Source organism: Delphinapterus leucas, chromosome 5, assembly GCF_059928025.1.
Source record: "Delphinapterus leucas isolate spDelLeu-1000000601 "Yukka" chromosome 5, BTC_Dleu_Yukka2, whole genome shotgun sequence".
NCBI lineage: Eukaryota > Metazoa > Chordata > Mammalia > Artiodactyla > Monodontidae > Delphinapterus > Delphinapterus leucas.
The window spans coordinates 26,475,672-26,490,006 of NC_143133.1; the positions used below are offsets into that span (position 1 = coordinate 26,475,672).

At 37.3% G+C, this 14,335-nt stretch overlaps 2 protein-coding genes across 6 annotated transcripts in view; both read left to right on the top strand.

Annotated features, from left to right (window-relative positions):
* Positions 1–8,237, top strand: part of ARSJ (arylsulfatase family member J) — a 72,335-nt gene extending 64,098 nt beyond the window's left edge. The window contains exons 3-4 of one of the 3 annotated variants that reach the window (XM_089911559.1): positions 2,435–3,833; positions 8,148–8,237. In XM_089911559.1, the coding sequence (XP_089767685.1) occupies positions 2,435–3,833 (1,399 nt within the window). In that variant the 3' untranslated portion in view covers positions 8,148–8,237. The other 2 variants (XM_089911558.1, XM_089911560.1) reach the window with 2 other exon arrangements.
* The window catches only part of CAMK2D (calcium/calmodulin dependent protein kinase II delta), a 462,200-nt gene that overhangs the window by 64,100 nt on the left and 383,765 nt on the right, over positions 1–14,335 (top strand). Inside the window, exons 1-2 of one of the 3 annotated variants that reach the window (XM_089911561.1) lie at positions 2,438–2,534; positions 8,148–8,241. In XM_089911561.1, coding sequence (XP_089767687.1) covers positions 8,152–8,241 — 90 coding nt within the window. In that variant the 5' untranslated portion in view covers positions 2,438–2,534; positions 8,148–8,151. Of the gene's footprint in view, positions 1–2,437; positions 2,535–8,147; positions 8,242–14,335 lie in introns of those variants that run through there. The other 2 variants (XM_089911562.1, XM_089911565.1) reach the window with 2 other exon arrangements.

Consider the following 14,335-nt stretch of genomic DNA (forward strand, 5'->3'; position numbering starts at 1 on the left):
ATAGTTGATTAATAGCGCTGAACTCTCTTATTTATCTGCTAACACTGTACCATCTTCTGAAAGCAGCAGCCCTCTTCTTTCGTACTCTTTTTGTATGAACATTTTCTCTATTTTACAATTTCAAAAGCCTCAATTCCCTTTGCCTTTAGTACTAGGTGCAAAAATGCCCAATTTAATTAGAAAGACTTTAATTGGTTACCTGTTCAATTACTTGAATAGATTTCTGGCCAAGTACATTTTCTGCATAAGGTAATTAGTTAGTAACCCATGCCCACAAATCCTCCCTCAAATTCTTACATCATACAGATTTCTCCTTTTTAAATATCCTCAATGTTTATATTGATAGGTGTTACCCATTTGTCATGTACTTATACAAAAATTAGTGGTTTCAGAAGTGAATGATCCTGAACTGAATCAATAATTATCAAGAGCAATAACACTTTATGAATTTAGTGCCAAATAATACATATGAAAAGCTTATTTCTTTGGCAATTTATTACTTAAATTACCACAAGTGTGTTAATTGTGAACTTTGACAGCTAAATGATCAGCTGTGTAGACAGGACCCATATGAATGCTGCCTTGTGTTAGTGACTGGACATCCCTACAACTTCTATGAAACCATCAGCCTGTTACTGCTGTTGACACTTTGAAAGAACTCACAGTTGCATTATACTATCATTTGAACATTTGAAAATAAATTGAACTCTTCACCAAAGACATGTGTAATACGTTGACCTTTCAGGTTCAATCGATTTGGAAAAAAAAATTCTTTTTGATCTCAATATTACTCTTTGTAATTTGATTCCAAGAATATTTTTACTTTTACACTAACACTCTCTAAAAGCTTCATTTTCTCAGAATCTCTATAGTTCCTATTTAAAAAGTCTTTTTAAACTTATGTAATAACTATAGATATTAATCACTTTTAAAATGGCATGAACTAATGGGTACATCTTGACCCAATTGAAAATTCATACCATTCTCTGGAAAAAAGTCCCTTGGCAAAATATCCTTGGGAAGAGAACAATACCAGAAATTAACAACTGCTTAATTTTAATGTATAGAAAGAGTTACCTTGTTTTCTTAGACTACATTGCAAGTGAATATAATTTTCTTAAAAAGGAGACACTGTGGGAAACATATGAAAGGATTCATTTCCTGCTGTTTTTGGAAAAATGTAATTCTTCTGTAGCATTAGCTAAAAGATTTACCTAAAATGGCTTTTCAACAATAGCGTATTGTGAGTCAGAAATATTTTCTTTCTCATTACAGAGATTTAACAGGTTTTGACAATCAAACAGGAGATTTTTGTATAATTTTTGCATGAATGTTTAGTTCTTCCTACTCAGCTGGAAATTATTTCAGAAAATGATTTAGGAACTAATGTGAGGTCCTTAGACCAAAAACAACAACAATAACAACAGCATGTTACCAAAGCAAACTTGAGTCCACTCACCTGTGCGCAGTGCCCAGTAAAACCAGCCTACTGCCACCAGGTTGTGGTGAAGGAAAGTGCAGCATTTATTGCAGTCCCCAAGCAAGGAGTCTAGGCAGCTAGTGCTCAAAAGACCCTGAAATGGCTTTCAGGGAAAGGTTTTTAAAGACACAGTGAGGGAGACGGTTATGGGGTGTGTGATCAGCTCATAGACATTCTTCTGATTGGTTGGTGGTGAGGTAACCAGGAGTCAACATCTTCAACCTTCTGGTTTCAACCAGCCTGGGGTCTATGTGCTTGTGGGCAGCATTCAGTTAACTTCTCCCACCTGGTGGGGGTTTCAGAATCGACAAAATAGTTCAAAGATATGGCTCAGAATATTATATCTAGCCCTTGAAGAGGAGCTAAAGGTCCTTGACTTTGTTTAATGGCTAAACTATTACTATTTTGTCTTGCTTGACTGTTTTCCTTTGTTTCTACATTTTCTCACTTCTCTGATTAAACTTATTCTTTGGAACTTGGGGAAGGCCTAGGAGGCTAAAGTTTTTCTGAGAACAAGAAGCAGGCAGAGGACATGGCATGGTGGGAGGGGGCTGGGAGGTGGGGTCTATCCTGAGAAGGCTCCATAGGATCCTGCTCGGTTACAAACACTCTGAAATTTATATACTTTCCTTTCTCATGTTAGTTTGTTATGTCATGTAATTAATTAAAAGATTAAAGTTTATTCAGATTAATTCTGTTATAAGAACTTTAAAATGATTTTGAGATAGGTGGTGAAACCTTAGTTTCAAAAGTACTGATTTAAATGCATTTCAAATGTTAAACATGTAGCTAATTAGGGTAGGACTTTTGAGCAACAGTAGAATACTGAATTGGTCATATTTTATTTGGGGTAACATTTCTCTTCATAGAAACATTGTTTAATTTAAGAATCATTGTTTTATGTGGAATCTATCTTTTATCCTGCACTGACACAATTTTTACTCTTTTGTCAAGGTATCAGATACATACCGGACTTCAACATTCTATCATAAGACCTACACAGCCCAACTGCTTACCTCTGGACAATGCAACCCTACCTCAGAAGCTGAAAGAGGTTGGATATTCAACACATATGGTTGGAAAATGGCATTTGGGTTTTTATAGAAAAGAATGTATGCCCACCAAGAGAGGATTTGATACCTTTTTTGGTTCCCTCTTGGGAAGTGGCGATTACTATACACACTACAAATGTGACAGTCCCAGGATGTGTGGCTATGACTTGTACGAAAATGACAATGCTGCCTGGGACTACGACAATGGCATATACTCCACACAGATGTACACTCAGAGAGTGCAGCAAATCTTAGCTTCTCGTGACCCCAGAAAGCCTATATTTTTATATATTGCCTACCAAGCTGTGCACTCTCCACTGCAAGCCCCTGGCAGGTATTTTGAACACTACAGATCCATTATCAACATAAATAGGCGCAGGTATGCTGCCATGCTTTCCTGCTTAGACGAAGCAATCAACAATGTGACCCTGGCTCTAAAGACATATGGTTTCTATAACAACAGCATTATCATATACTCTTCAGATAACGGTGGCCAGCCCACAGCAGGAGGAAGTAACTGGCCCCTCAGAGGTAGCAAAGGAACCTACTGGGAAGGGGGGATCCGGGCTGTTGGCTTCGTGCACAGCCCACTTCTGAAAAACAAGGGAACGGTGTGTAAGGAGCTTGTGCACATCACTGACTGGTACCCCACTCTGATTTCACTGGCTGAAGGACAAATTGATGAGGACATTCAACTGGATGGCTATGACATCTGGGAGACCATAAGTGAAGGCCTTCGTTCTCCCCGAGTAGATATTTTGCACAACATCGACCCCATTTATACCAAGGCAAAAAATGGCTCCTGGGCGGCAGGCTATGGGATCTGGAACACTGCCATCCAGTCGGCCATCAGAGTGCAGCACTGGAAACTGCTCACAGGGAACCCCGGGTACAGTGACTGGGTGCCCCCTCAGTCGTTCAGCAACCTAGGGCCGAACCGGTGGCACAACGAACGGATTACGTTGTCAACTGGCAAAAGTGTATGGCTGTTCAACATCACAGCCGACCCCTACGAGAGAGTGGACCTTTCTAACAGGTACCCCGGAGTTGTGAAGCAGCTCCTCCGGAGGCTCTCACAGTTCAACAAGACCGCTGTGCCTGTCAGATACCCCCCCAAAGACCCCAGAAGTAACCCTCGGCTCAATGGAGGAGTCTGGGGACCATGGTATAAAGAGGAAAACAAGAAACAGAAGGTACGCAAAAATAAGACTGAGAAAAAGCAGAAGAAAAGTAAGACAAAGAAGAAACAGCAGAAAGCGGGTTCGTTTACAAATTGCCGATTGGGTGTTCCTCGTGGATAGGTACAAATTTTTCCCTGTCTGGTTAAACTTAAATCAGTACTTAGTCTTTCACCAGTTTTCTAGGTGAACCAGCATGTTTGGCTCAGTAGGATTCCTGCCATCAGCCTCACTGTTTTCGTGTTGTGCTACTCCAGAGACTTCTGCCACCTGGAAAGCTTGTGCTCAGTGCCAAAGGTGCTACTCTTGGAAGCCATGCTTAGAGCAGAAAGGAGATGTTTGTTTCTCTTGCTCGTTCATAAAAGGTGGTCAGTGACGAGTCCAGCTGTTGTGCTTCAGTCAATTGACCAAACACTATGCTTTAAATTATAACATTGGACTGTAACCTGCAATTGATGGACATGCTACTTTGATGGAAGTTACAGGGCAGCATGATTAAAAACCACCTTTGATGAAGTGTAGTCAAAGGTTGCATCACCTCAAAGGCCTTGAAGAACATTTTTTTCTTAGAGAGTTTTTGTATATCTATCATAGGACACTTGAGTTTTTTTAATTCTATTTCATATATCATTTCCTTTCCTGTGAAAATAAGCTGTTTTTCTCACATGTGAACAGCTTGCACCTCACTTTATCATGCATAAGGGAATGGCAAATAAGAATGTTTGAGCACACTGCCAAAACGTGAATGTAACTATTTTCTAAACACTTTAATAGAATGATGATTCAGAATAAAGTACATAATTTATTTTTACAGAAAAAATATTAATTATTTTGTTTTCATAAATAGTTATACAAATGACTTTTAATTATTTTATTTTCTACATACCATTAGAAGAATTTTATTTCATATTATCAAGATTATCAAGTACTGTAATACTATAAATTAATAGTGTGTGAATTTATAGAATATAAAAAGAAAAAAATGATAATCATCATTGTTCAACCATTATTTTGAATGTAATAAGATGAATATATTCCTTACAGATTACTTGGAAATTCAGCGTTTGTACAAAATTGAGAGACAACTTTATTGTTTCTGTCATAAACACTTTATTTATGTATCTTAATTATTAAAATGACATATTTTATAGCACCAGCAGATTGTGTGGCTTTTCTGATTTAACATCTATATAGAATTATATTATTCATTTTAACAAACAAAAATCTTTACAAATAGGCAAATGAAGGTACGATTTGCTAACAACCATAGTAATATAATATGGATTTTGCAAATAAGAGATATTTCCACTTGACCACTGCATGGAGAAAAGTGTTCTCTTATTAATAAATAAGATTTGTAATGACCCTACTCTTATACAAAGTGGACTTGGTGGGGAGATACAGAGAAATGAATATATGGGTCCTACCTGGCGTTGTTAAAAACCGAATTTGAAACTCACGCATGCAAATGCCATGAGGAGGATTAAAGGAACGTGATCTGTAATGAAGTTTATCATGGGTGATCAGTGAGGATCCGTGGGCCCTGGAGTTTTCTTTAAGGTGCCCTCTCCTAATATTACCTGTAAGTCTCGTAGTTTGCACTCGAAAAATCACAGAGAGCTAGAACTGTGATATGTGAAGTTACAATTGTGATTAAAGAAATGTACATGGCAGTATGGCAGCATACTATTAAATACATTTATATCAGAATTCAGAGGATAGCTTCTCACCGTTCATGGAAATCTATAAAAGAATCGATAGACTGTTACCAAAATTACTAAAATGGACAAAAATCATTTAATATTTTAAAATTTTAATATTTCAGTTCTAGAATATATATCTCCGTTTCATTATATAGGATTAAGTACTATTTCCTGAGTTTGTGTTTTGTCAACTGTATATTTAAATGGGTCTTAAAAATCAAAGACATACTGTCAGTGTTTTCCTCTCTTAGTGGCACATAAATTAATGAGGTGTCATAAAATAGATAGTATCTTATAATTCAAAAGATAGTTATTATTACATTAAAAAAGAGTTCTGAGGAAAAATGAGTTCAGGATATGTGGAGTTAAACAAGGTTAAAGGGTTCAATTTATGCAGATTTTCTTACAGTTTTTAAAATCTTAGCTTGCCTTGTAAATCTCTAACAGAAGGAAATTTTTATATAGTGTTTTCTAATTTATTTCACCATAAAACCCTTGTCTATAGCACATTACACAGGACTAGGCAAAGTATGGAACAGACCTCAGAAATTTTTAGTGTAAACATAGAATCTTCTAGAAATCCCTAGCAAAACAAAAAGGAGAAAAGAGGCAAATTAGGATCATGAAAATTAACTCACATTTGAGGCCAGTAGATATTATGTAATATGGTGTGATTTTAAATTCTCTGTAAATGACCATAACTTTCTCAATGAAAATAAATTAGCCCACAGTTTTCTACCTGGAAATGACTTCAAGGACGTTATTTACTATTTTTAGGAGAGTACCTGCCCGCCCCCCCATGACTCTGGGTAGGCGATTTAGGAGAAGTCTGTGTCTTGCCCTTAAGAAACTAAAATCTAATACAATAGTCATGTATAAATAATGAACAGAAATGTTTCCAAAATGCTGTCAACAAATCACTAGGTGTTTCAAGATGTCCAGGGAGGAAAATACTCTGCACTTGACTTTTATGCCTTAACCATTAAAACTATGTTCACGTGGGGCGTTTATTCACAGTTCATTTTCCTGAACTGTGATTCTCAGGTTGCATTTCTTTTGCAACCTGAGAGTTGCCCGTGGCTTTTTCAAGTGTAAATGGCACCACTTTAAAACCTCTGATCCTTTTATTAGGATACCAAAGGAAACCACTGGAATGAAATATAAGTATCCCCCTAGCTTTGTCAGAAAATAAATTGTGGATGTGGCTTATGTGTCTTGGATGGGAAAGAATCTAAATCATTTTATTCAAATGACAAAACAAACAAAACTCTGTGGTACCTTTCAATCAGTGAAAAACATCCACACCATGGCTGTCAAGTCTTGTTTCATCTGTATTTACATACTTTTCCCTCACTTTTCCCTTTTAAGAATCTTAAGAATAGAGGAGAAACTGTCCCTTTGATAGTTGAATGAGTAGATACTTAATACATTGTAACATTTGATATTCCAAGGTGCATGAATTTGGCATCAGGATTAGCTTCTTAAGCATTTTATTCCTGGGATTCTTGAGTACATACACTGTGAATCTGTCAGTAGCCATCAGAATGTGTGTTGTTGGCAGGAATAAACTGGCTTGCCAGAAGCAGCAAACAAAATTCTTGTGTCAGAAGTTAGTAATTTCATTGTTTCCTCTTAGCGAAATTACTTATTAAAATTCATTTGTTCTACAAATGTTTGTTAAATCCTACTGCCTGCTTGGCAGGCAATGTTCTTGGTGCTTGAAATCCATCAGTGAACAAAATGGATAAAAATTCTTATTCCTTGTGCAGGTGACATTCTAGCCAAGTGATGCAAACAATAAGTAATAAACATAAATAAATAAATTATATACTATATAAATAAATTATATACTATATAAAGTAGTGTGGAAAAGAAAGAGTAGATCAGGGTAAGGGGAGGACTTATTCAACACCAAGTTTACCCATCCATTTATTCAGCACTTGGTAAGTGCCACATATGATAAACGCTGTGATATGGTGACTAGCAACATGAGAGAGAGTCCCTGTTTTCAGGTAGTCTGCATGCTCCTGGGAGACACAGCCATTAGTCAAATAACCAAACACCCTCCTCTTCTCCACTCTCTTCCCCTACTTGATCTTCCTCCATAGACTTATCACCCTTTAATATATTTCATATTTTACTTACATATTTTATTTATTCTCTGGCTCTTCCCACTAGAGTGTAAGCTTCTTAACAAAAATAGTTTTATGTCTGCTCTATCTACATCTGTATTGCCAGTATGTAAAACAATGCCTGGCTCCTAGTCAGTGTTCAATATATATTTATTTTTTGCATGAATAGGTAAGATAATCACAGATATTCATATGTTCAGCTACATTTGCTTGGGTTTCCACTTTCTGCAGTTGTATAGGAATTTCACTGTTGAAAAATAGAACTAATCATCCCTAATACCATTCCTCATAATAATAGCATTGTTGTGAAATGAAGAAATTTCTAGCATTAGAAAAAACTAACTTGAGTAATGTATAGTTATAGGAACAGAGTGTTAACAGCAAAAACCAAGCAAAAATCATACAATTCTGAGAGCAAATTTTATCTTTATTACCTAACAGAGTACAACATAATTATTCTAACACTACTTTGAATGTAACAGAATACAGTATAAATGAGAGTTTCCAGAAAGGAGAAATGGGGATTAAATTGTGAATAATTTTTGTAGCAAGCCATAGAAGGGAAAAATATAAATAGCAAATAAACCTCTGTGTCTTCACAGAATTATGAAGCCAAACGGACTCTATCCCACATCCTTGGGTATCTTATTACGAAGCTCTCCAAACTGGCAAAGAAAGAATTCTGTTTCTTTAAAGGTAAGTTTTTCTTAAGTATTTTATTGGTCGTAGCATCTCTGCGAAGTCCATTGATTCATTGATTAGATCTGACATTATAAAACACAAGACATGAAAATGTTGTCCGTGGGAGTTAGGTAGACTTGAACATATTTACTTAACTTTCCATTTCATATCTATGATTTGAAATTTCCTTCCTCTCAAATGTACTGCAATCCTATAATATTCTTTGTCAATTGGGTTATGCAATTTTGGATAAAATCAATCCCACCAACTTAAAAGGTCCAAGAAAATAACATATGCTCATTAAAAATGTGTATTCATTCTTTGCAGAAATTCTTTAGCTGTTAATTATAAATGGAGGGCATCTTATCTAATGAATCAAATAAAAGTAAACAGAATAAATATCCAAAAACAATTTTTAATATGACTTTTTAAAATAAATTTATTTATTTTTGGCTGCGTTGGGTCTTCATTGCTGGGCGCGGGCTTTCTCTAGTTGCGGCGAGCAGGGGCTACTCTGTTGCAGTGGGCGGGCTTCTCACTGTGGTGGCTTCTCTTGTTGTAGAGCACGGGCTCTAGACGCATGGGCTCAGTAGTTGTGGCTCGCGGGCTCTAGAATGCAGGCTCAGTAGCTGTGGCACATGGGCTTATTTGCTCCACAGCATGTGGGATCTTCCCGGACCAGGGCTTGAACCCGTGTCCCCTGCACTGGCAGGCGGATTCTTAACCACTGCTCCACCAGGGAAGCCCAATATGACATATTAATGCTCTGGAAACAATACTTTAATAATTAAAGTTTCTTCAGCCTTAAGAGTTGTGAATGACTGGGGATTACTTTCGACTGAACATCTAAATTCTAAACAACTGTGAGAAAGAATATTTTCATAACAAAGGTTAAAAAAGTAAAACCTTGATTTTACTTAATAATCTGAAACTGTATCTTCTTATATCACCATCACCAGAACTTCCAGAGGCTCCATTTCAACAAAAGTGATAGCATAACTCATCAGTCATGGAGACTCATTCTGTCTCTAATACATGTCCCACTAACATTTCTCTATTTTAAGCTTTCCCTGATTGGAATAATCAACTGTCTCTAGCATCAAGAAGGTAGGGGATTATAAGCATATAACACCACATAATTTCTACTACACATTCAGACTTAACAGCAACAAAATGTAGGGGTTCAGAACGTGTCATCCCAAAATATGCCCCCTTGGAATATTGGTTATTTTGAGTGAGTTAAAGGCACCTTAAAAATACCAGATCAGTCAGGACACCTTTCTCCATAGACTTTTTCTTCCTGAAAGGAGGAGATAAAAATCCCAAGTGAAAGGTGCCCTCTCTGTATCAGGAGGAAAGAAGACATTCTTATCACCAGAGATGGGAAATCAAAGCTGAGAGAAATCTGTACAAAAGAACTTGTTAAACTAACCCTCATCTTTCTAGTCACTTTTCCACAATTCACTGTCCTAGCCCAAACCCCTTTGCCTTGTCACATCCTCAATGTTTACTATACTTTGTCCAACCCAGGACATAAGCATCCAGCTCTGATTGCTTCTTTGGGTCTTCATTTTCCTGTGAAGGTGCCCATGCATATGTAAAAATAAAATATACAGTCTTTTTATTAAACTTGTTTTTCTTTTCTTCAAGTTTTGCTCAAAGCCCTAAGAGTTAACTTAGCATTTCAAAGATTACAGTCACAGATGCCAGGGTAAGCTATTATCTCCCTACTGCGACAAGTGGCTGCAGTGACAGTGTAGTGAGGGGGATAAGCGGAGAGGTTCTTCCCTTCTTTTTTTCTTTGACTCCATGCCTGTGCACTTCCCAGCACCTGGGCTGTGGCTGGACTGTTTCTTTATGTCCTCTCACATAGAACCATGGCTTCACATTTTACATTCTTGGTTCCTTTATTGTCCATCTCTGAGTCCCACACCCCTTCCTGCCCCAGAACTAGGCACATAGACACATGTGTCCAAGAGATTATTAACATTTAAATCCCTCCCCTCCTGAAGTTCCCTGGCATAAAGGGATGGGTGTGTAGAGCTACCCCCATCTGCTGGTGACAAGAAGCCCTGAGCACTACCCCTAAACTTAAGTCAGCCAAGATCAAGGTAGAAGGGGAGTGGGCCATTGGGGGAAGCAGATAAAGTGTTTGTGCATGCATAAGTGAGCTATATCTCCTTTCAGGTTCAAAGAGCTCAACAGCTGCAAAGCCCAAAGACTTGCTTCAGTTTGGGGATCTAATTAATGCTTTCTCTCTATTGTTTCTTACCTTTGGGAATTCCTGCTCTTTCTCGTCTAGCACAGAGGACAGAGCAACAGAGGCTTCTAACATTCTCTACCACCCACAGCCCAATTTCGGGAATGCCTGGACCCTTTCTTCCCTTGCCTGGAATAGAAAGCAAAAGCCAAAAGCACCGTTTAGACTGCTCGTTCCAATCCTACCTCACAGTCCTCAGCCAACAAATGTCTCAGTCCTTTCAACATGTCTGCTACTGATTTCTGTGGACCTCTCTCAAATCCTGCCAGCCTGTGAGGATCTCCTCCATCTCTCTCAGCAAACCATGTTTCAAACAGGAACCCATCTTTGTCAGCAAAATTGATACATTTTTACTCTATTTCTTCATTGTTATCCAGAAAGCAACCATGAAGCTTCCAGAGCAGAGATCAGAGTCATTGTCATTGTCATTGTCATTACTGAGTATAGTGACTGCACCAGTTTCCCTCCTTCAGGGTTACCAGAATCTGTGTCTCCCGAACCGCAGTTCTTAATGTTACTGAATCTGGACTTGGGTCTTAAGCGCAGCAAAGCCAATATACTGACACTGGGTTGTGGTGAAGGAAAGTAGTGTTTATTTGTAGGGCACCAAGCAAGGAAAATGCGCAGCTCATGCTCAAAAGACCTGAACTCCCCAGTGGCTTCTGGGGAAGGGTTCTCAAAGGCAGTGTGAGGGAGAGGGCTGCAGGTGCCTGATTAGCTTGTGCTCAATTCCAGTATTGGTTGACATCAAGGTGGAGGTTCCAGCATCATCAATCTTCTGGTTTCAACTGGTCTGGGGTCTACATGCTTTTGGTCAGCAATTTTCATCTGGTAGGGGTCTAGTTCCTATAAAAACAACTTTGGAATGTGTGTCAGACCTTTATATATTTGAGGGAACTGGGAGTTCGGTGGCTCTGCTATGTGGCTGATTTATCGTCTAAATTGTTACCTGTTTCCCAGCTCAACAGCTATTCTTTGTTTCTGCATCTTCATAGGGAGTTGTATATGGTTTCATTAAGACCCCAAATAAACTCTTTTCTTATCTGCAGCCTCCTGCATTATTTTATTTTGGTTGACAGTAGGAATGTCTACTACATGCTTACCCTATGACAGCAATTCCACTCCCAGATATTTACCCAAAACCAGTAATAAAACCATTACATACCTAGCAAAGTGGCTGACTGTAGTACACTGTAGTATTTAATTAACATTGAACACAGAACAAAAAAGGCCTAATATAATCACTCGATATTTTAATCATTTTTCTACCATGTTAACTAGCATGTGGAAATTAGTGGAACCTAAATAAACATCTCTCCAATTACATGTTACAGATGACTGCCACCAGGTGTCATGTCAACAGGTTTCTTTCAACTGGCTGAAACTGTATGTAACTAATTTTTAATTATTTAAATCTACGTCCTTTAAAATTAAACCATGAAACTGAGGCAATGTGAATGATATATTGAATGGTAAGTGCAATTAAATCTGTATATACATTTCATTCACAGTTGATTCATGTCTAATAATCACAATTAAAACTCAATTCTAACCAAAATTGCTAATAAATATAAACTGAAATAAAAAGGCATGCATATATGCATGTATGGCTTTCTGATTATATGATACTCTACTAAGAAAATGAGAATTCCCCTCAAATCCCTCTCTGTCGTTCTCATCTTTGCAGTGACTATCCTTCTGCTTCTCTGCCCTGCCCCACTCCACCACTGCCACTCTTTCTTCTGCCTATTTGTCTATCTACCACTCCTCTTTGGCTCTTTTCCCTTTCTCATGCTTACCTTTCCTTCCCCATCTTTCAATAAATATATTGTATTTAATATCTCTAAAAACTAAACAAACCCACTTGTTGAAATTTAATATTAACTTATGTTAGTTCTGTGCACCTATCTTTAAAAAAGTCTTTGAGCAAACTTTCACATTAGGATATGCTATGCCAAATTGCCACTTACGTTCCAACCTAATCTAAGAGTGACAAAGACTACTGATTGAAAGTTGTATTTTTACCTACAAAGGTAGTAATGATATTCAAAAAAGATAACTTTATTTACTATTGCTAGATTTACAAATATCTTTGTGTATATATTTGTATATTTAGTTATAATCATATAATCGTATAATGTTTGCTTGAATTATGGTTCCGGAACTAATTATAGCTATTACTGGCCATTAAATGAGGAAATGTATTTGCAGCTCAAAAATTTGTCTCGTTAGATTTTCTACTGGAAAAAGGCATATACTAACAGGATATTAACTAGTTTTAAGTGGATTCACATTATTACCCTGCATAATAAAACAATAAGCAAGTCTCTGCTTTCTAGATTATGAATTGTTAAATATTTGTTTCCCTGAATTGTCAATATTTTTATATTTATGATCATTTTTGTAAGTAAAATCAATGTAAGATTTAAGTACTTATGAACAAAAAGATGAATCACCATTTTCTATTAAACTGCATTAATTCTTTCCAGCAAGAATAATAAAACAATAAGCAAGTCTCTGCTTTCTAGATTATGAATCGTTAAATATTTGTTTCCATGAATTGTCAATATTTTTATATTTATGATCATTTTTGTAAGTAAAATCAATGTAAGATTTAAGTACTTATGAACAAAAAGATGAATCACCATTTTCTATTAAACTGCATTAATTCTTTCCAGCAAGAAGTAGTTTATTAAATTATATCCTACTAACTTCCATCATGACACATTCGTCAAATTACCTTAATAGGCTGTGTTATGGGATAATTTCAGTAGAATATATTTTGAATTATTCTAAACTGTCTTAAATTGACTGATAAATTTAAAGAAACCATAGTTATTTTATGAATTACCTAGTTCTACCTCTACATTTCACCTAAACCTTCCTATTAAAAACAAAGTTATGGTTTCAATAAACTTCAGATTATTAATACATTGTAGTCCTCCTTTTCCCTCTAAACATCATTTGACTATTTTTTCCACCATGCATATTATTATTTGTTTTGTTTTGTTTTGTTTTTTGCGGTACGCGGGCCTCTCACTGCCGTGGCCTCTCCCGCTGCGGAGCACAGGCTCCAGACGCGCAGGCTCAGCAGCCATGGCTCACGGGCCCAGCCGCTCCGCGGCATGTGGGATCTTCCCAGACCGGGGCACGAACCCGCGTCCCCTGCATTGGCAGGCGGACTCTTAACCACTGTGCCACCAGGGTAGCCCCATGCATATTATTATTATTTTATTTTTATTTTTTTGCGGTACGCGGGCCTCTCACTGTTGTGGCCTCTCCCGTTGCGGAGCACAGGCTCCCGGACGCTCAGGCCCAGCGGCCATGGCTCACGGGCCCAGCCGCTCCGTGGCATGTGGGATCTTCGCGGACCGGGGCACGAACCCGTGTCCCCTGCATCGGCAGGCGGACTCTCAATCACTGCGCCACCAGGAAAGCCCCCGCCATGAATTATTTTGTTTTCTTTAAAATTCTTAAATAATTTTGGGATTTTTGGTCAATATGGAACGATTCTAATTTCCTTATAATTTGTTATTAATGCTAATTTACTTCTTAATTTATTTGCCCTTTATAACATCTTTCTCTTTTGACGTCTTTAAAATGTCTTTGTAAGATGCCTTTGAGCTGAGACATTTCATCAGCTGATTTTGATGCTGTACATGCTTGTGAAATACTAAGTAAATCCTTGAAAATTTTCCCTGTCATTACTTGTCTTTCCTCTTATACTAAAAAAGTATTTTGTTTACTATTTACATGCAAAATATAAATTTCTGAAATCTGACTTCCAAAGTCTATTATCTCAATTTCAAGGAGTGAAGGAACTTGAACAAATAGATTTCAACTATTGTT